Consider the following 22,061-nt stretch of genomic DNA (forward strand, 5'->3'; position numbering starts at 1 on the left):
TTTTACATGTTTTAACAACTGTTTTATACATTCCAGTGCCTTTAGGAGAATTTAATTTTCTCCTGTCTCTATCAAACTAAAACAGCTTGATCAAGGTCCATCTGTTACTGACTGAGATATATTTGTGCCCACTTCACAATTCATACTAGTTTGGTATTTCATACAACTTCTATGGCTGCAGCAGATTAATATTCTTTAAAGTGGCACATATGAGCATGTTATCCTGTTCAAATCCAATTCAATTTGAATAATTTGTCAGATTCTATTAATTAACGTCATTATTTCAGGATATTTAATCAGACGCTGTCCTAAGTGAAAAGCTTTGTTGATTCATGTGGACTCATTGGTGTAATAGACTCATACGACGGGATTTTCTGGCTGCGCTTGCCCCAAGGCTGGAAAATCCCGCCCGAGGTCAACGGACCATCGCTTGGTCCATGTCCCACCTGTGGTGGACAGGATGGGATGTTTCCCCCCCCCCATGGCGCTTTACAGCACTAAAAAAGAGGCCCTTTGGCCCATCATGTCCTTGCTGGCCATCAAGGACCTCTCTATTCTAATCCCATTTTCAGCACTTGGCCTTGTATGTTGTGGCATTTCAAATTGTCATCTAAAAACTTTTTAAGTTGTGAGGGTTCCCGTCTCTACCACCCTTTCAGGCAGAGAGTTCCAGATTCCCACCATCCTCTGGATGAAAAGGTTTTCCCCCACTTCTCCTATAAACCTCCTGCCCCTTAACTTAAATCTATGCCCCTGGTTTGTGACCCTTCTGCTAAGGGGAGAAGTTCCTTCCTATCCACCCTATCTATGCCCCTCATAGTTTTATGCACCTCAATCAGGTCCCCCCTCAGCCTTCTCTGCTCCAAGGAAAATAACCCCGACCTATCAAGTTTCTTTTGATAGTTGAAACACTCCAGCCCAGGTAACAGCCTGGTGAATCTCCTCAGCATCCATCCCCACCCAGTGCAATCACTTCCTTCATATAGTATGGCGACTAGAACTGCACATCACCCTCTGCCTCCTGCCACTAAGATAATTTTGGAACCAGTTTGCCAAATTGCCCTGGATCCCACGGCCTCTTACCTTCTTCATCAGCCTCTGATGTTAAAGTTAAAAGTTAAAGTTTATTCATTAGTCACAAGTAGGCTTACATTCACACTGCAATGAAGTTACTGTGAAAATTCCCTAGTCGCCACACTCTGGCGCCTGTTCGGGTACACTGAGGGAGTATTTATCATGACCAATTCACCTAACCAGCACATCTTTGGACTGTGGGGGCAAACCAGAGCAGCCGGAGGAAACCCACGCAGACATGGGGAGAACGTTCAAACTCCACATAGACAGTCACCCAAGCCGGGAATTGAACCCGGGTCCCTGCTGCTGTGAGGCAGCAGTTCTCTTTTGGCAAGAGGAAGAGACCAGGAGAAACCATTCCCACTGCGCCGCGCGATATGGGACCTTGTCAAAAGCCTTACAGAAGTCCATGTGGACTACATCAACTGCACTAGCCTCATCTACACACCTCGTCACCACCTCGAAAAATTCAGCCAAATTTGTAAGACATAATCTGCCTTTGATGAAGTCATGCTGACTTTCCTTAATTAACCCTTGCCTCCCCAAGTGGTGATTAATTCTGTCCGCCAGAACTTTTTTCAATAGTTTCCTTATTGCTAAAGTTAGACTCACTGGATATAGAGAGTTAAGATAAAATTCTTAGATTAATATTTATTCAGTTATGTTAGTCCCCATTCAAAATAAGCTGACAACTTTTGGGATCTTGCTGCTTCAATCATAAGTGAAAAGTTACATTTTTCTTGTATATTTTTAAACTTATTTCCTTTTAAAAGTTATTCCATTCACCAATGTAGGTATTCAGCAAGTAAACTATTTCAATTTAGAGGATATAATATTTTAATATTTGTTTTTTTCTGATGAGGAAGGTCCTAAAGAACCTAGCTGCACTGAAACATAGGTTCCTATGTTTCTCTTACAAGTTGCAGTTTTCCAGAATACAACCACGACTTTCAGTGAGGACTTCCTGTACTGCATCCAGATTGGGGTACCATGGTTTAGGAAGGATGAAAAAGTATTACAACTAATGTTCACTAGAATAGTTCCAGAACTGAGGAACTTCAACCATGTAAACAGCTTCGAGAAGCTGGGGCTGTTTTCCTGAGGAGAGATTTGATAGAGGTGCCTGAACAGTCATAGAGGTTTACAGCATGGAAACAGGCCCGTCAATCCAACTTGTCCATGCCGCCATTTTTAAAAAACTACTAAGCTAGGCCCAATTGCCCGCGTTTGGCCCATATCCCTCTATACCCACCTTACCCATGTAACTGTTTAAATGCTTTTTAAAAGACAAAATTGTACTCGTCTCTACTACTACCGCTGGCAGCTTGTTTCAGACACTCACCATCCTCTGTCTGAAAAAATTGCCCCTCTGGACACTTTTGTATCTCTCCCCTCCCACCTTAAACCTATGCCCTCTAGTTTTAGACTCCCCTACCTTTGGGAAAAGATATTGACTATCTAACCGATCTATGCCCCTCATTATTTTATAGATCTCTATAAGATCACCCCTAAGCCTCATACGCTCCAGGGAAAAACCTCCCAGTCTATCCAGCCTCTCCTTATAACTCAATCCATCAAGTCCTAGTAAGTCTTTTCTGCACTCTTTCTAGTTTAATAATATCCTTTCTCTAATAGGGTGACCAGAACTGTGCACAGTATTCCAAGAGTAGACCAGGAGAAACCATTCCCACTGGCAGGAGGATCGAGGACTGGAGGATACAGCTTTAAGGTGATTGCCAAAAGAAGCAAGCAGATGACACCACGATTGGTGGTTTTAAAAAAAAGGGCGGCATGGACAAGTTGGGCTGAAGGGCCTGTTTCCATGCTGTAAATCTCTATAACTCCATGACTCTAAGCAAAGGCAACATGAGGGAATCTTTTTTCACACAATGGGGATTTCGAATGCACTGCCTAAAAGGGTGGCAGAGGCAGGCTCAAACATAGATTTCAAAAGAGAATTGGATGATTATCTGAACAGGAAAGACTTGCAGGGCAACAGGGAAAAGGCGGGGAATGTCTCTGAGTGGATTGCCCTTGCAGAAAGCAGGCTCAGACACAATGGGCTGAATGGCCTCCTTCTGTGCTGTAACCATTCTATGATTCTACAATGATTCACTGGAAGCAATGTAAATGTGGATTCAGCAGCATAAATGCTGCTTTTCTGATGCCCCAATTACAGAAGTGACATCTATGAAAGTCGTTTAAATCGAGTGGTATGGCAGCAAAATCTAATCCACCATAAGGAACTGAATCGCCTCTCATTCCTGCTGGCAATAAACAGAAATGCCATCCCAAACAGTTATAGAATGGATCTTCGTGTGATTTTACAGAAACATGCCCGTTTATGAAGTAGAGTACTTGAAAAATTACACTTCATTGGATTCATTGAAGCAAAATTGTCATAAATACAAATATTTTATGTAAATATGTTTTCTATGTATATTCATTCACCAGCTCTGTGGTTCATGTTTTTATTAGTTTTCTTTACTGTAGCGAAAGCTGATTCAAAGTTAGCAGAGCATCCTCCAGCAAACAATGATCATTTCAATTACTCTGTGTTGTGTCGCAGTGATAATTGAACTCTTGACTCAGTCAACCATCAAAGAAATGAAAATCAGTGGAAACAATCAGCAGAGAATGCAATACAACCAACCCCAAAAAGCAGACAGAAAGGAAGAAGCTGCACATTACGGCTTAGAGACTGAATGTCTTCTTCAAACACCCATTCCTTATCTTAGCTTCCCTAAGATGGTTTATCTTTTGCCCAAGACACACACAAATAATCTGGGAGATCACAGTGTCACTATGTGAATCTGATTTGATTTATTATCACATGCATTGGGATACAGTGAAAAGTATTGTTTCTTCCATGCTATACAGACAAAACATACTGTTCATAGAATACACAGGGGAGAAGGAAAGGAGAGGGTGCAGAATGTAATGTTACAGTCACAACTAGGGTGTAGAGAAAGATCAACTTAATATAAGGTAGATCCATTCAAAAGCCTGATGGAAGCAGGGAAGAAGCTGTTCCTCGAATCCTACAGTGCAGAAAGAGGCCATTCAGCCCATCAAGCCTGCACTGATAACAATCCCACCCAGGCCCCATCCCCGCAACCCCACATATTTACCCTGCTAGTCTCCCCGACACTAAGGGACAATTTAACATGACCCAACCCGCACATTTTTAGAGTGTGGGAGGAAACCCACGCAGACACGGGGAGAAAGTGCAAACTCCACACCGACAGGGGCCTAAGGCCAGAATTGAACCCTGGAGCTGTGAGGCAGCAGCGCTAACCACTGTGCTGCCCACGGTTGAGTCGGTTGGTACGTGATCTCAGACATTTGTATCTTTTTTTCAACAGGAGAAAGTGGAAGATGCCCAAGATCACAAGGAACTACAAAAGGTTGTGAATGTAGCCCAATCCATCACACCAACCAGCCTCCCATCCATTGATTCTGTCTACACTTCCCACTGCCTCGGCAAAGCAGCCAGCATAATTAAGGATCCCACGCACCCCGGACATTCTCTCTTCCACCTTCTTCCTTCGGGAAAAAGATAAAAAAGTCTGAGGTCACGTACCAATCGACTCAAGAACAGCTTCTTTCCTGCTGCTGTCAGACTTTTGAATGGACTTACCTTGCATTAAGTTGATCTGTCTCTACACCCTAGCTATGACTGTAACACTACATTCTGCACTTTTACCTTTCCTTCTCTATGAATGGTATGTTTTGTCTGTATAGCGCGCAAGAAACAATACTTTTCATTGTGTGCTAATACATGTGACAATAATAAATCAAATCAAATGAAAGAGATGATGTCTGGGGTGTGTGGGGTCCTAACCTAAGACAGGGGGGGATGATTTTCTTGGTGTGCTATACTAGTCAAAAATCATAAAATGCTTTGTCAAAAGTCCATGTCCAATTCTGCTGCATGTGCGCAGAGGAAGTCTTTGCCCAGTAAATGTGGGCAAGCTGTTTAATGCCAGGTGCCATCATAACTCAGCTGGCACCATTTCAACCAATGTCGGGACACCCACATGCTTTCCTGCAGGGTCACATCACAGTGATCAGACACAGGAGTCCTAGCCCCAGGATCATTGAGGTCAGATGCCAAGCTTGCACGAGATCAGCTTTCATCTAACCGCATGATCGGTCACATGTTTGTTGCTGCAAATATCATTTTGTACAACCATCAGGATTGCACGCCTCATCATGATTTATGAGCAATTCTAGTATATTAATCGTACAGTGTAAATTACATTGAATCTGCACAAAGTTACATTGCAATAGCATGGTTCACACAAGTACTCACAGCTGATAGTGATGCCGAGCTCCACACCACTCCTCTTTGGTAGCTTCACGTGAAATGTGCCGCTGCTCGGTACAACTGATTCTGCACAAGGGAAATATAGCAAGTGTTTTAAAAGAATCTGACCTGTGAAGTGAATTTGTCATGCATTCCCACTGTACACTACAACTCTTTTATTTGTTTAACAGAATTCATTATATTATTGATGTCCAGTATTGATTTTATTTCAAACATTGTTTGATCCATTTTTGCCCTATATTAGGTATAAATTGTTAAGATTACCGGCTTGAAATTTCTTCTATAAAATCCAAAATTATCATTTCCCAAGGGGTATTTTGATGCAGTCAAGTCATTTTATGGAGAAAAGAAATGGTATAGAATGGATTGTATGACTTGTTTCTATGCTGCAGTATTCCACTATTCTGAGACACAGATTGGGCAAACCAAAAGCAGACAAAGTCACATTTTTATTTAAACTTTGCTATTGGATGAGAGCACAGCAAATTGTATTATTATGGTGGCACAGTGATTAGCACTGCTGTCTCACAGCGGCAGGGACTTGGGTTTGATTCCCGGCTTGGGTCACAGTCTGTGCGGTGTCTGCACGTTCTCCCTGTGTCTGCGTGGGTTTCCTCCGGGTGCTCCGGTTTCCTCCCACAGTCTGAAAGACGCGCTGGTTAGGTGCTAAATTCTCCCTCAGTGTACCCGCACAGGCAGCGGAGTGTGGCGACTGGGGGCTTTTCACATTGCAGTGTTAATGTAAGCCTACTTGTGAAACCAATAAACAAACTTTATTCAATATAATCATAATTCCGAGCGTGAATTTCTTATCTATAAATAAGGGCCGGAATTTTCCAGCCATTTGCGACCGGCTGCAGCTACAAGCGAGGACGGAGAATTTGGCGCTCAGCCAAGTCTCCGTTCACTGCAGCGGGACCAGAAAATCCCGCTGGCGTGAACGACCAGAGAATTCTGCCCAAGGACTTCCGTGTGAAGCTGATTTCTTGTCACGAAACAGCGCAAGTGCACAGCATCAATAACATCGGTGTGGAGTCAACCAGGTTAAAATCAAAATTATTTTAAGACAAAAGTATTTCTTTGTAACAGTTTATTTCTGCATAATGAAAACTATCCCCTTCAAAACAGGAAGGGGACAGCATATCCTCCTCAATAATGCCTAAACGCAAACACTGCCCACTTCCCCAAGTGTACCTGCAACATCAAACTCCACCTCCAGGGTGACTTTGCTGGTGACCGCACAATCGCGGAGGAGCTGGTTGGTTTCTTCCAGGGTGCTTTCTTCAGTCAGAATTCCATTGATTGTCAGAATTCGGTCTCCAACCTGCAGCATTCCACACCTGCCAGACACAGGGACAAAAACACCATCTGTCACACGCACTGCGGGAAGCGAGAGAGACAGAGCTTAAAAGTGTGTGACGTTTGGACGCGGGTAAGGATCCTTGCCACCTGTTACTTTCTATAAATGAACTTGCGCCCAATACTTTGTACGAGGCATAAATCTGTCGAACAGCAGTAACACACGAGCTTTCAAGCTGCTATCTTGAGCAAAAGAAATCCAGCAAAGCAGCTGAAACCATGACAGAGTTAGACTTAGAAATTCATTCTGTCAGCTGGGGCGGGGGGTGTTTGCGGGAATGAAACTGGTGCATCTTTCTTCAGGTTAATCATCTCTGCTCAAAATGGGGTTTAAACCTGTTTGTGCCATATTGGTTTGGGTGCTCTGACGGTATCTTTGGCATCAGCATAAAACAGGCACTGGGCCCTTTGAGTATGCTAAAGGGATAGAGGGACAATTATCTGCTTTAGGGACCCTAACTGGACAAAACAAAAGTGGAGTTCACGCTACACACATAGAACATAGACATAGAACAGTACAGCACAGAACAGGCCCTTCGGCCCACGATGTTGTGCCGAGCTTTATCTGAAACCAAGATCAAGCTATCCCACTCCCTATCATCCTGGTGTGCTCCATGTGCCTATCCAATAACCGCTTAAATGTTTCTAAAGTGTCTGACTCCACTATCACTGCAGGCAGTCCATTCCACACCCCAACCACTCTCTGCGTAAAGAACCTACCTCTGATATCCGTCCTGTATCTCCCACCACGAACCCTATAGTTATGCCCCCTTGTAATAGCTCCATCCACCCGAGGAAATAGTCTTTGAACGTTCACTCTATCTATCCCCTTCATCATTTTATACACCTCTATTAAGTCTCCCCTCAGCCTCCTCCGCTCCAGAGAGAACAGCCCTAGCTCCCTCAACCTTTCCTCATATGACCTACCCTCCAAACCAGGCAGCATCCTGGTAAATCTCCTCTGCACTCCTTCCAGCGCTTCCACATCCTTCTTATAGTGAGGTGACCAGAACTGCACACAATATTCCAAATGTGGTCTCACCAAGGTCCTGTACAGTTGCAGCATAACCCCACGGCTCTTAAACTCCAACCCCCTGTTAATAAAAGCTAACACACTATAGGCCTTCTTCACAGCTCTATCCACTTGACTGGCAACCTTTAGAGATCTGTGGATATGGACCCCAAGATCTCTCTGTTCCTCCACAGTCTTCAGAACCCTACCTTTGACCCTGTAATCCACATTTAAATTTGTCCTACCAAAATGAATCACCTCACATTTATCAGGGTTAAACTCCATTTGCCATTTTTCAGCCCAGCTTTGCATCCTATCTATGTCTCTTTGCAGCCTACAACAGCCCTCCACCTCATCCACTACTCCACCAATCTTGGTGTCATCAGCAAATTTACTGATCCACCCGTCAGCCCCCTCCTCTAAGTCATTAATAAAAATCACAAAGAGCAGAGGACCAAGCACTGATCCCTGCGGCACACCGCTAGCAACCTGCCTCCAATCCGAAAATTTTCCATCGACCACCACCCTCTGTCTTCGGTCAGACAGCCAGTTGCCTATCCAATCGGCCAACTTTCCCTCTATCCCACACCTCCTCACTTTCATCATAAGCCGACCATGGGGGACCTTATCAAACGCCTTACTAAAATCCATGTATATGACATCAACTGCCCTACTTTCATCAACACACTTAGTTACCTCCTCAAAAAATTCTATCAAATTTGTGAGGCACGACTTGCCCTTCACGAATCCGTGCTGACTATCTCGGATTAATCCGCATCTTTCTAAATGGTCGTAAATCCCATCCCTAAGGACCTTTTCCATCAATTTACCAACCACCGAAGTAAGACTAACCGGTCTATAATTACCAGGGTCATTTCTATTCCCTTTCTTAAACAGAGGAACAACATTCGCCATTCTCCAGTCCTCTGGCACCATCCCCGTGGACAGCGAGGACCCAAAGATCAAAGCCAAAGGCTCTGCAATCTCATCCCTTGCCTCCCAAAGAATCCTAGGATACATTTCATCAGGCCCAGGGGACTTATCGACCTTCAGTTTATTCAAAACTGCCAAGACATCCTCCCTCCGAACATCTATTTCCTCCAGCCTATTAGCCTGTAACACCTTCTCTTCCTCAAAAACATGGCCCCTCTCCTTGGTGAACACTGAAGAAAAGTATTCATTCATCACCTCGCCTATCTCTACTGACTCCATACACAAGTTCCCACTACTGTCCTTGACCGGCCCTAACCTCACCCTGGTCATTCTTTTATTCCTCACATAAGAGTAAAAAGCCTTGGGGTTTTCCTTGATCCGACCCGCCAAGGACTTCTCATGTCCCCTCCTAGCTCTCCTCAGCCCCTTTTTCAGCTCATTCCTTGCTAACTTGTAACCCTCAATCGAGCCATCTGAACCTTGTTTCCTCATCCCTACATAAGCTTCCCTCTTCCTTTTCACAAGACATTCCACCTCTTTTGTGAACCATGGTTCCCTCACTCGGCCATTTCCTCCCTGCCTGACAGGAACATACCTATCAAGGACATCCAGTATTTGTTCCTTGAAAAAATTCCACTTTTCATTAGTTCCTTTCTCTGACAGTTTCTGTTCCCAACTTATGCCCCCTAATTCTTGCCTAATCGCATCATAATTACCCCTCCCCCAATTGTAAACCTTGCCCTGCCGTACGGCCCTATCCCTCTCCATTGCAATAACAAAAGACACTGAATTGTGGTCACTATCTCCAAATTGCTCTCCCACAACCAAATCTAACACTTGGCCCGGTTCATTTCCCAGTACCAAATCCAATGTGGCCTCACCTCTAGTCGGCCCATCCACATATTGTGTCAGGAAACCCTCCCGCACACACTGCACAAAAAGTGCCCCATCCAAACTATTTGACCTACAAAGGTTCCAATCAATATTTGGAAAGTTAAAGTCCCCCATGACAACTACCCTGTGACCCCCACACATATCCATAATCTGCTTAGCAATTTCTTCCTCCACATCTCTATTACTATTTGGGGGCCTATAGTAAACTCCTAGCAACGTGACCGCTCCTTTCCTATTTCTAACTTCAGCCCATATTACCTCAGTGTGCAGATCCCCCACGAAGTGCCTTTCCGCAGCCGTTAAACTATCCTTGATTAACAATGCCACTCCTCCACCTCTTTTACCAGCTTCCCTACACTTAGTGAAACATCTATACCCCGGAACGTCCAACAACCATTCCTGTCCTTGTTCTACCCACGTCTCCGTAATGGCCACAACATCTTAGTCCCAAGTACCAATCCACGCCCCAAGTTCATCTACCTTGTTCCGGATGCTCCTTGCATTGAAGTAGACACACTTCAACCCACCTTCCTGTCTACCAGTACCCACCCTTGACCCTGATACCTTCCCCAATACCTCACCACCCTCACTGACTTCTGGACTACAACTCCCTTTCCCACTCCCCTGACAAATTAGTTTAAACCCCCCTGAAGAGCCGTAACAAATTTCCCTCCGAGGATATTGGTGCCCCTCTGGTTCAGGTGCACCCCGTCCTGTTTGTACAGGTCCCACCTTCCCCAGAACGTGTTCCAATTATCCACGTATCTGAAACCCTCCCTCCTACACCATCCCTGCAACCACATATTTAACTGCACTCTCTCCCTGTTCCTCAACTCGCTATCACGTGGTACCGGCAACGTACCAGAGATGACCACATGTTTCGTCTTGGCTCTCAGCTTCCAGCCCAGCTCCAGAAATTCCTGCTTTAAATCCCCGTCCCTTCTCTTACCTATGTCATTGGTACCAATGTGCACCACGACTTGTGACTGTTTCCCCTCCCCCTTCAGAATCTGGAAAACACGGTCTGAGACATCACGGACCTTGGCATCCGGTAGGCAACATACCATCCGTGAGTCTCTTTTGCTGCCACAGAACCTCCTATCTATCCCTCTAACTAACGAGTCCCCAATAACTATCGCCCTCCCGCTCTCCCCCTTTCCCTCCCGAGCCACAGAGACGGACACAGTGCTGGAGATCCTCTCACTGCGGCTCCCCACTGGTATGTCATCCCCCTCAACCGTATCCAAAGCGGAATACTTGTTGCTAAGGGGAACGACCACCGGGGATCCCTGCACGGACTGCTTCCTCCCAGCCCCTCTCACCGTCACCCATCTGTTTTCAATCCTCGGAGTAACTGTATTCCTAAAGCTTGTGTCTATGGCCATCTCTGCGTCCCTGATGATCCTAAGTTCATCCAACTCCAGCTCCAGTTCCCTAACACGGTTTTGGAGGAGCTGCAGATGGGTGCACTTCCCACAGGTGTAATCAGTAGGGACACTGTCGTCGTCCCTCACCTCAAACATAGTGCAAGAGGAACATTGCACTGCCTGCACACCCATCCCCTCTAGATACCTTGCCAGTACCAGGTAGAAAGTGCAAAAATGAATTCAACTCACCCCTGCTTGCCCTTTCAGCCTAAGCCCTGTGAGCCAAAGTCTTATAGCTCACACTCTGCTTCCCACACACTCCCCTGCCCACTCCCGACGCTGCCCGCTGTATACTGCAGCCTACCTTTTATACTTCACGCGCTTAAAAAACCCTTCCCAGACTCCTTTGCTGTCCACTTCTAGTTTTCACTTTAAACTTGAAAAACTGCTGTTAAAGTAAAGGCCAAAAAAATACACACACTAGCTGACTAATTAAATAAATAAACAATTCAATTAATCCAATAATCTCTTACCAGCACTGCTGCTTTCAATCACCCCTCTCAGCTTGCTCCAGTGGATCAATGAGGGGGAACCTCCCAGGTAACTGACTTTTAAAGTTAAAATAAAAACCCTTCCCAGACTCCTTTGCTGCCCACTTCTAGTTTTCACTTTAAACTTGAAAAACTGCTGTTAAAGTAAAGGCCAAAAAAATACACACACTAGCTGACTAATTAAATAAATAAACAATTCAATTAATCCAATTAATCTCTTACCAGCACTGCTGCTTTCAATCACCCCTCTCAGCTTGCTCCAGTGGATCAATGAGGGGGAACCTCCCAGGTAACTGACTTTTAAAGTTAAAATAAAAACCCTTCCCAGACTCCTTTGCTGCCCACTTCTAGTTTTCACTTTAAACTTGAAAAACTGCTGTTAAAGTAAAGGCCAAAAAAATACACACACTAGCTGACTAATTAAATAAATAAACAATTCAATTAATCCAATTAATCTCTTACCAGCACTGCTGCTTTCAATCACCCCTCTCAGCTTGCTCCAGTGGATCAATGAGGATTCACACATTCAAAGTAGCTTTCCAGGTCTACAGTAGCCAAACCAGCAGCCAAACCTTTTAAAACATAGTCTCACGTGGAGCCAGGGGGTGCAGTGGCCTGCCTCCACAGACCCCTGCTTCACTGCCCCCTGACCTCATCTCCCACGATAGATACATTTTTGAACAGTAAAGGAATTAGGGGTTATGGTGAGCGGGCGGGTAAGTGGAGCTGAGTCCACAAAAAGATCAGCCATGATCTTATTGAATGGCGGAGCCGGCTCGAGGGGCCAGATGGCCTACTGCTCCTAATTCTTATGTTCTTGTTCTCATGATCTACTGAAGGGCCATCGCCAGTTTAGCAGTGGCCCCCAACTCCATATTTAATTTGACAGGAAGCTGCCTGACAATGCAGCTCGCCAGAATTACTAAGATAAAAGGCCCAAGGCACAATATTAATCAGGCCTTGGGCCTACGTATTCCAACGTAGGGATTGTGCCTTGGGTCCAGTTTGTACCAGCTCAGAGAGGCAAACAAATTCCTATCCCCTAATATTTTTTTCTTTGATCGTAATTATAAAACTATTTCTTTTCATAACAGGCACAACTTGACTTGAAATTAGACAGGAAAACATCTCGCAAAATAAGTTGGAATCCCGACAGGGCAGAAGGAGGCCATTTGGCCCATCGAGCCTGCACCGACAACAATCCCACCTAGGCCCTATCCCTGTAAACCACTTTATTTACCCTGTTAATCCCTGTGACACTAATGGGCAATTTAACATGGCCAACCAACCTGACCCACACATCTTTGGACTGTGAAAGGAAACCAGAGCACCCGGAGGAAACCCACGCAGACACGGGGAGAACATGCAGACTCCGCAGAGACAGTGACCCAAGCCAGGAATCAAACCTGGGTCCCTGGCGCTGTGAAGCAGCAGTGCCAACCGCTGTGCCACCGTGCTGCCCGAGTCACATATTTGACACTCATAAATTTGATACTCATACATCACAGTATATATTCACTCATATATTCAAGGTCTAGACTCCATATACTGAGTAGCAATGCTGACACAAGACAGTGAACTAAATGAGAAATAGAGGGGAATTGCTCTGGCATTCAAGAAGATTTTTTCCAATAATATTTCTACCAAAGGATAGATTTAAAATAAAACTTGTTAACAATTCATTACAAGTATCAACCAGAGGAAATCTGTGTGAGCACATTCTCAGTGTTCCTGCTTGTAGCAAGCAGAGCAGTGTTCCCTGCAGGTTGTCTGTAGATATTGTTCTAATGGGCTAAACTGAGAGGAGTTTCACTGAAATCAAAAGAAATATGAATATTATTTCACATCAATCTGGTGTTCCAGAGGGTGCAAAAAAAAACAATTATTCCACAGTTCCTGACAAAACAAAATATTATAGCTTTCAATCATGGGCTTAAGGGCAGCACTTTATATATTTCGAGTGGTTACAAACACTAAGATGTCATCATCCATGTCTTATGACTGATGTGAAAATCCTTCAGTTACCTTGAAAATACCGACTGGTGTTTTCATCTCATTATCCCTCCTGAAGGCTACTGTTACATCTGTATCCATCACCCAATTATTTTTCTCTCTTCTTCCATGAGATGTAGGTGTCACTGGCCAGGCCAGCATTTGTTGCCCATCCCTAATTGTCCTTGAGCATAGCGGCTAGCCAGGCCACTTCAGAGGGCACGTAAAGAGTCAATCACACTCCTGTGGACCTGGAGTCACATGTAGGCCAGACCAGATCAGGATGGCAGATTTCCTTCCATAAAGGGCACTTGTGAACCAGATGGACTTTTATGACAATCCCTGGAAGTTTCGTGGTCACCATTACTGAGGCTAGCTTTCAATTCCCAATTTTCAAAAAAAATCTACTGAATATAAATTCCACCGGCCTCTCCACATCCTTCTTGAAGTGTGATACCTAGAATGGAACACAATACTCCAGGTGGGGTGAAGTGATTGAGATTACCTTCATGAACTTTGCACTCCATTCACCCACTCCCACTGAACTGCTGCCCACCCAACTTCCTTTCCTGGTCCCCACGCTGCCTGAAGTGGTTTAAAAAGTTTGCTATCCTTGGGCACTGTCCCTTCCACATTTTCAACCCCTTCCTCACACAACTCTCAATCCCTCAGTCTTTGCAAATTACCACTGTTTCTCCATTGTCCTTTCCCTCTGAAAATGGTGTTGCCTCTAGTGTCCATCTTTCCTGCAAGACTGATTCTGAATCTCTCCATCCCGGATGCCGCCACTATGACTGCACTAAAACAGCTCCTAGGCCAAGTTGCAATGACACCCTCAGTGACCTGATAGAAGTCTACTAAATTATGAGCGGCATGGACAGAGTGGATAATCAGAAGCTTTTTCCTAGGGTGGAAGAGTCAATTACTAGGGGGCAAAGGTGTAAAGGAGATGTATGAGGCAAGTCTTTTTTACACAGGGTGGGTGCCTGGAACTCGCTGCTGGGGCAGGTATTGGAAGCAGATACAACAGTAATTTTTAAGGGGCGTATGGACAAATACATGAATAGGATGGGAATAGAGGGATATGGTCCCCGGAAGGGTTGAGGGTTTTAGTTCACATGGGCAGCATGTTCGGTGCAGGCTTGGAGGGCTGAACGGCCTGTTCCTGTGCTGTAATTTTCTTTGCTCTCTGACTGTGCCTTCGGTGCACATCTGGCCTTGAATTTCCTGTAGCTTTTGACGTGGTCCTACCCATACATCATTTCTCTAATTTGTTTTCACTGTCACCCATTCCAGTGAGGTTTCCCTCACTCAATCCCAGTTTTACTTACTTGATCACAGCCAGGACCTCTCCCACAATGGCTTCTCTTCCCACCCCTCTACAGGCCAACTTTCACATGCAAGGTGACTGAGCTCCCCCGGCTCTACTCACTGTACCGGTCATTTAACACTGAGGAGCGCAGAACCTTCCTCTCACAGTGGAATTCTCTGCCCCATAGGATGGTGGAAGCTGGATCATTAGAAGTATTTAAAGTAGAGGTGAATAAAAATTTGATAGATCAAGGAACAGAGGCCTATGGGGAAATGGTACAGAAAAGGAATTGAGGCCGACATGGATCAGCCGTGATTGTATCGATTGACGGGCTGGTTTGCAAATGGGAAACTACAATCTTTTCCTTGCTGAATATTTCACTGCAGGCACATTTCTGAGTGTTTCTAAACTCTGTCTCACTATCCGAGTAACATAAGTGGATTGTTGGTTGCTGTGTGCTGGAGGGTGAAATATAGTCTAATGCTCACAGCAACATACAATCTACTTACATGACTGAGATAGCGAGACAGAGGTTCTGTTATGGTTCAGGTCAGAAACTCCAAAGTGTTCTATGGAGCCCACCTGGATCATAAGTTTTGCACCTTAAATTTGGCTAGGATACACATGATATGTTTCACCTCAGGTATGATTCAAATGACCCACTGGGGAGCTTTTATCAAACAAAGTTTAATTAAGAACATAGTCATGTATGGAAAGAAAATTAGCAATAACCTTTATCAATTACAAACAAAAATAAAACAACCACAATAATGTATAACCCTTAACAAATATATACTAGGTGTTCCAATCAAACAAAAACTTCCTTTAGGCAAAAAAAATCCGTTTCACTGGTTTAACACAACAACCACATCACCTTTCTCCAAGATGGCGCCAGAGCGAGGTGACTTCTTGCAAGCTGTGCCCAGTTCTATCTTTTACTCTTGTTCTATGCTTCTAATATACTGTACTCTCTCCTTTCCTTCTCTATGAATGGTATGCTTTGTCTGTTTAGCATGCAAGGAACAATACTTTTCACTGTATCCCAATACAAGTGACAATAAATCAAATCAAAGACTAATGCTCACGTGATACTGAAACTGAGTCCTTTGGATGAACGCTGCAGTTCTCCTGATACACTCAGAACAGTCTGTAGTCAGAATAACTTCCCAGAACAGCAGGGAGAGACTCTGATCAAGACACCAACAGCAGATTCTCTACTCCAGGAAAGCTTTCAGCTAACTAACAGAATTTCCCAAAACCAGGGGGAGAGAGAAAGAGAGCGACTTCTTTCCAGCTTGATGTCCCTTCTAAAACTAAAACCTGCAGCTCAGAACTGAAAATGAAAGCGCTTCTGTCACCTGACCTACACACATTCTTTCTCCTGACAATGCAGGGTCATAAAACTAATTCCCAAAGTAAAAATAAACAACCCCCATTTAAAGCACCGAAGGAGCAACAAATGGACTCCTTGTAGACAGGTCGGCAGCTAAGGCTGTGGGTTACAGAGAACACAATTTTAAAAAACGGCTCCTAAAGGCACACTAATGTCACAGTTTGAAACATTCACCAACGACTTTGGTAAAATATCCCACAAGGAAAAGATTTCAACTGCCAAATCCTTCCCTTCTAAACCCTGTAAAAGGAGTTTCCAAAATCTATCACTGTCAGTCCAGGGTAGAAATCCACATTATTTTCTGTTCCCGCTGACAGGAATTATAGAATCCCTTCAGTGCAGAAAGAGGCCATTCGGCCCATCAAGCCTGAACCAACAACAATCCCACCCAGGCCCTATCTCCATAAATCCACGTATTTGCCCTGCTAATCCCCCTGACACCAAAGGGCAATTTAGCTTAACCAATCAGCCTAACTTGCACATCACAGGAGAATGGGAGGACACCGGAGCACCCAAAGAGAACCCAGCAGACAAAAAGCTTAAAGTTTATTTATTAGCATCACAAGTAGGCTTACATTAACACTGCAATGAAGTTACTGTGAAAATCACCTAGTTGCCACACTCCAGCGCCCATTCGGGTACACTGAGGGAGAATTTAGCATGGCCAATGTACCTAACCAGCAAGTCTTTCGGGTTGTGGGAGGAAACCGGAGCACCCGGAGGAAACACACGCAGACACGGGGAGAACATGCAGGCTCCACACAGACAGTGATCCAAGCAGACACCACGGAGAGAACATGCAGACTCTGCACAGTCACCCATGCCCAGAACTGAACCCGTGTCCCTGGCGCTGTGAGGCAGCAGTGCTAATCACTGTGCCGCCATTGAAAGGAACATTGATGACTGCGCTCCCTACTGCACACTGTCCCCTATAAATATGGTCACCATTAACCCGAGCCTTTCATCAGTATAAAACTGTGCATGCAAAGCATCAGCAGCACACACAGTCACAAAATGTTCTCCTCCCATTTGGGGAAGATGTGACAGACACTGATGTAACCCGATTGTAGTTTCTAATTCTTTGATGTATTGGTTTGGCCTCAAGGTGAAGACTCTGAGGATTGTGAAAGATGGAGAATGATTAAAAGGTAATAAGGGTTTGAAATAAATTCCCTGCTGCGGGTAAGTGTTGAGGATAAGAAATGACACCAAAATAAGCGACCTTAAAAATGTCTGCAAACGCTATCAATTTAAATAGCTTTCGGTACAAATGTTTGAGTCCAAATGGATCTCTGATTACAATCTCCAATTGTAATGTATTATCTGGCTGGCACCCAGCTGTCTGCAAAGCTGTACATGGGCAGGTTTAAAAAGAAAACAAGTGCTGAATAATGTTGAAAGCACGTCTTGGCAATATGATCATAATTAGTTAATAGTTAATTCGTTAATACAGTTTAAAACATGCTGTATACGCTTGTGTAAAATTCAATATCATGATTGTTGGCCTTCAAAGATGTAGGCCGGAATTCTCCAGCCATTCACACCGGCAGGATTCTCCAGTCCCGCCAGCAGCGCATCCCCGCTGCGGGTTTCCTGCCGGCATAGGGTGATGTCAATGGGAATTCCCATCGACAGCGGCGGGACCAGAGAATCCCGCCACTAGCAAACAACGCGCCACCTTCCGTTGGCAGGAAACACGCAAATGGGAGGCTGGAGAATCTCACTGTTAATTTTTCAAATATCCCCATGTAAAAGTCAATCCCAGATTTTTTGGGATCGAAGTTCAAATATTTCAAACCAAACTATAATCTTGGAGATGCTAATGATTCAATTTCCTTGTAAAGATATTAATACTAATGAAAGTGAGGGCCAGTAAATAAATGCTTAAGATAGTTACACGTTTAAATAATGTTTTATTTATTTAAATTATTAAAATAATCAAATTATGATAATAATTGATATGAATTCACAGAATCACACAGTGCAGGAGAGGCCCTTCGGCCCATCAAGTCTACATAGGCTCATGAGAAATATTTGACCTCCCACCTAATCCCATTTACCAGCACTTGGCCCATGGCCTTGAATGCTCTGACGTGCCAAGTGCTCATTCAGATACTTTTTAAAGGATGTGCGACAACTCGTCACAACCACCCTCCCAGGCAGTGAATTCCAGACCGTCACCACCCTCTGGGTAAGAAGGTTTTTCCTCACATCCCACTTAAACCTCCTGCCCCTCAACATGAACTTGTGTCCCCTTGTGACTGACCCTTCAACTAAGGGGAACAGCTGCTCCTTATCCACTCTGTCCATGTCCCTCATAATCTTGTACACCTCAATCATAGTCATAGAGATTTACAGCATGGAAACAGGCCCTTTGGCCCAACTTGTCCATGCTGCCCTTTTTTTTAACCACTAAGCTAGTCCCAATTGTCCACGTTTGGCCCATATCCCTCTATACCAATCTTACGCATGTAATTGTCTAAATGCTTTTTAAAAGACAAAATTATATCCGCCTCAATTACTACCTCTGGTTCCACAATCTTGTTTCCTTCTCTATGAACGGTATGTTTTGTCTGTATAGGGCACAAGAAACAATACTTTTCACTGTATGTTAATACATGTGACAATAATAAATCAAATCAAATCAAAGACACTCATCACCTTCTGTGTGAAAGAATTGCCCCTCTGGATCCTTTTTTATCTCCCCTCTCACCTTAAACCTATGCCCGCTAGTTTTAGTCTCCCCTACCTTTAGGAAAAGGTTATCACTATCTAGCTGATCTATGCCCCTCATTATTTTATAGACCTCTATAAGATCACCCCGAAGCCTCCTACGCTCCAGGGAAAAAAGTCCCAGTCTATCCATCCTCTCCTTATAACTCAAACCATCAAGTCCTGGGAGCATCTTTTCTGCACTCTTTCTAGTTCAGGTCACCCCTCAGTCTTCTCTGCTTCAAGGAAAACAACCCAAGCCTACCCAACCTTTCTTCATAATTTAAATGTTCAGGCAGCATCCTGGTGAATCACCTCTGCATCCCCTCCCGTGCAATTCTTTGGAGCTGTTGGCTTTTACTTTGTGCCATTGTGTCAGGCTTTTTTTGGATTTCAATTGGGCTCAAATTAAAACGATGGCCTAGTGGTATTATCACTAGACTACTAATCCAGAAACTCAGCTAATGTTCTGGGGACCTGGGTTAGAATCCTGCCAGGACAGATGGTGAAATTTGAATTCAATAAAAAAAATCTGGAATTAAGAATCAACTGACGACCATGAAACCATTGCCAATTGTCGAAAAAACCCACTTGGTTCACTAATGTCCTTTAGGGAAGGAAATCTGCCGTCCATACTCGATCTGGCCTACATATGACTCCAGAACCACAGCAATGTGGTTGACTCTCAACTGCTCTCCAAGGGCAACTCGGGAATGGGCAATAAATGCTGGCCAGCCAGCGACGCCCACATTCCATGAATAAATAAAAAGTACAGTTCCCAACTCCTTGAAAACATCACCTATGTAAAAATCAACCCCATGATGTTTGGCCTCAAAAAATTGGTCTCAAAATTTGACTTATACATGAGCATTTACAGAAAATTAACTGATGAACTGAGTTCCTGTTGGGACAATCTGATCATTTGAAAGCTACAGGGCACCACAGTTACTGGAGTAAATAGTCCAACTTTTACAGATGTACCATAGAAAGCATTCTTTCTGGATGTATCACAACTTGGTATGGCTCCTGCTCTGACCAAGACCATAAGAAACTACAAAGGGTTGTGAGCGAAGCCCAATCCATCACGCAAACCAGCCTCCCATCCATGGACTCCGTCTACACTTCCCGTTGTCTCGGAAAAGCAGCCAGCATAATCAAGGACCCCACGCACCCCAGACATTCTCTCTTCCACCTTCTTCCGTCAGGAAAAAGGTGCAAAAGTCTGAGGTCACGTACCAACCGACTCAAGAACAGCTTCTTCCCTGCCCCAACCGACTCAAGAACAGCTTCTTCCCTGCTGCCATCAGACTCTTGAATGGACCTACCTCGTATTAAGTTGATCTTTCTCTACACCCTAGCTATGACTGAAACACTACATTCTGCACCCTCTCCTTTCCTTCTCTATGAATGGTATGGTTTGTCTGTACAGCGCTCAAGAAACAATACTTTTCACTGTATACTAATATGTGTGACAATAATAAATCAAATCAAAACAATTCAAAAAGTTGCCTCTTTGTTCCGTTGAGGAGGAGCAAGTAAAGTTAGTTCTGCAATTGTTACCTGCAGTTAAACATGAGTTAGTCTTGTTCGGTGCAATACACAACATGCAAAATCTGTCAACTTCATTAAAGCAGGTTTCCTCAGTTCAGCCAGGGGAGGTGGTGGTGTAGCGGTAATCCAGAGACCCAGAGTAATGCTCTGGGGAACCGGGTTTGAATCCCACCATGGTGAAATTTTAATTCAATAAAAGTCTGTAATTAGAAGTCTAGTGATGACCATGAAACAATTGCCATAAAAATCCATCTGGGTCACTAATGCCCTTTGGGGATAGAAATCTGCTGTCGTTACCTTGGTTGGCCCACGCGTGACTCCAGATTCACAGCAATGTGGTTGACTCATGAATGCCCTCTGAAATGGCCTATCTAGACACTCAGTTCAAGGGCAATAGAATTGGCCCAGCCAATGATGTCCACATCTCCCAAATGGTGTTTTTTAAATACTGGAAAACCCAGGTAAGGCATTTTGGGAGGGAAAAAAAGAACAACCATGACTAATCTGTTTGAATGATTGAATCATAGAATTCCTACAGTACAGGCGGAGGCCATTTGGCCCATTGAGCCTGCACCGACAATAACTCTATCCCCGTAACCCTACGTATTTAACCTGCTAATCCCTCTGAGGCAATTTAGCATGGTCAATCAACCTAACCCACAAATCTTTGGACTGTGGGAGGAAGCTGAAGCACCGGGAGGAAACCCACGCAGATACAGAGAGAATGTGCAAACTCCACACAGTCACCCAAGGTGGGAATTGAACCCAGATCCCTGGCGCTGTGAGGCAGCAGTGCTAACCACTGAGCCATTGTGTTGTCCCTCCAAGTGGCATAGGCAACATTCCTGGAGAAAACTAAGCCCCCAGTTGTCCTTCCAGCTGCAGGAAAGTATAAATTCTAAAGAGCCATGGTTGCGAATATTTTGGAATTCTCTACCCCAGAGGTCCATGGAGGCTCACTCATTTACCATATTTAAAACTGAGCTCAATGGGTTTTTGGACACACATAGAATCAGGTAGGAAAATGGAGGTGAAGTCAAGGGTCAGCCACCATCTTACTAAATTGTGGAGCAGGGCTAGTCTGGAGGGGCCGGATGGACGAAGGCAGAGTTTATCTTGGCCATTATTTTTAACTAACCCACTGAATTTTACTACAGCTCACTTTCTTAGCAAGATAAATATTTTTTTAAAGAGCAAGCCATTCCTTTGCCATGCCTCCAGCCCAGATGTAAAGCTGAAAGCAGAGACAACATAAAAGGATGACAAGTGCATTTATTTTCAAAAGAAAATCACTGCTTTTTTCTTATTTCAGGACTACTTCACGATGGCACAGTGGTTAGCACTGCTGCCTCACAGTGCCAGGGACCTGGGTTTGATTCCCGTCTTGGGTCACTGCCTGTGTGGAGTCTGCACGTTCTCCCCGTGTCTGCATGTTCTCCCCGTGTCTGCGTGGGTTCCCTCCGAGTGCTCCGGTTGCCTCCCATAGTCCGAAAGATGTGCTGGTTAGGTGCATTGGCCATGCTAAATTCTCCCTCAGTGTATCCGAACAGGCGCCGGAGTGTGGCGACTTGGGGATTTTCA

The 22,061-nt window shown here is 44.5% G+C and overlaps 1 protein-coding gene across 2 annotated transcripts in view; it reads right to left on the minus strand.

Annotated features, from left to right (window-relative positions):
• The window catches only part of grip1 (glutamate receptor interacting protein 1), a 144,173-nt gene that overhangs the window by 53,344 nt on the left and 68,768 nt on the right, over positions 1 to 22,061 (minus strand). For both annotated transcript variants that reach the window (XM_078219825.1, XM_078219824.1), the window contains exons 13-14: positions 6,599 to 6,744; positions 5,390 to 5,470 (exon numbers count right to left, since the gene is read on the minus strand). In XM_078219825.1, coding sequence (XP_078075951.1) covers positions 5,390 to 5,470; positions 6,599 to 6,744 — 227 coding nt within the window. The remainder of the gene's footprint in view (positions 1 to 5,389; positions 5,471 to 6,598; positions 6,745 to 22,061) is intronic.

This window comes from Mustelus asterias, chromosome 9 (assembly GCF_964213995.1).
Source record: "Mustelus asterias chromosome 9, sMusAst1.hap1.1, whole genome shotgun sequence".
NCBI classification, from domain to species: domain Eukaryota; kingdom Metazoa; phylum Chordata; class Chondrichthyes; order Carcharhiniformes; family Triakidae; genus Mustelus; species Mustelus asterias.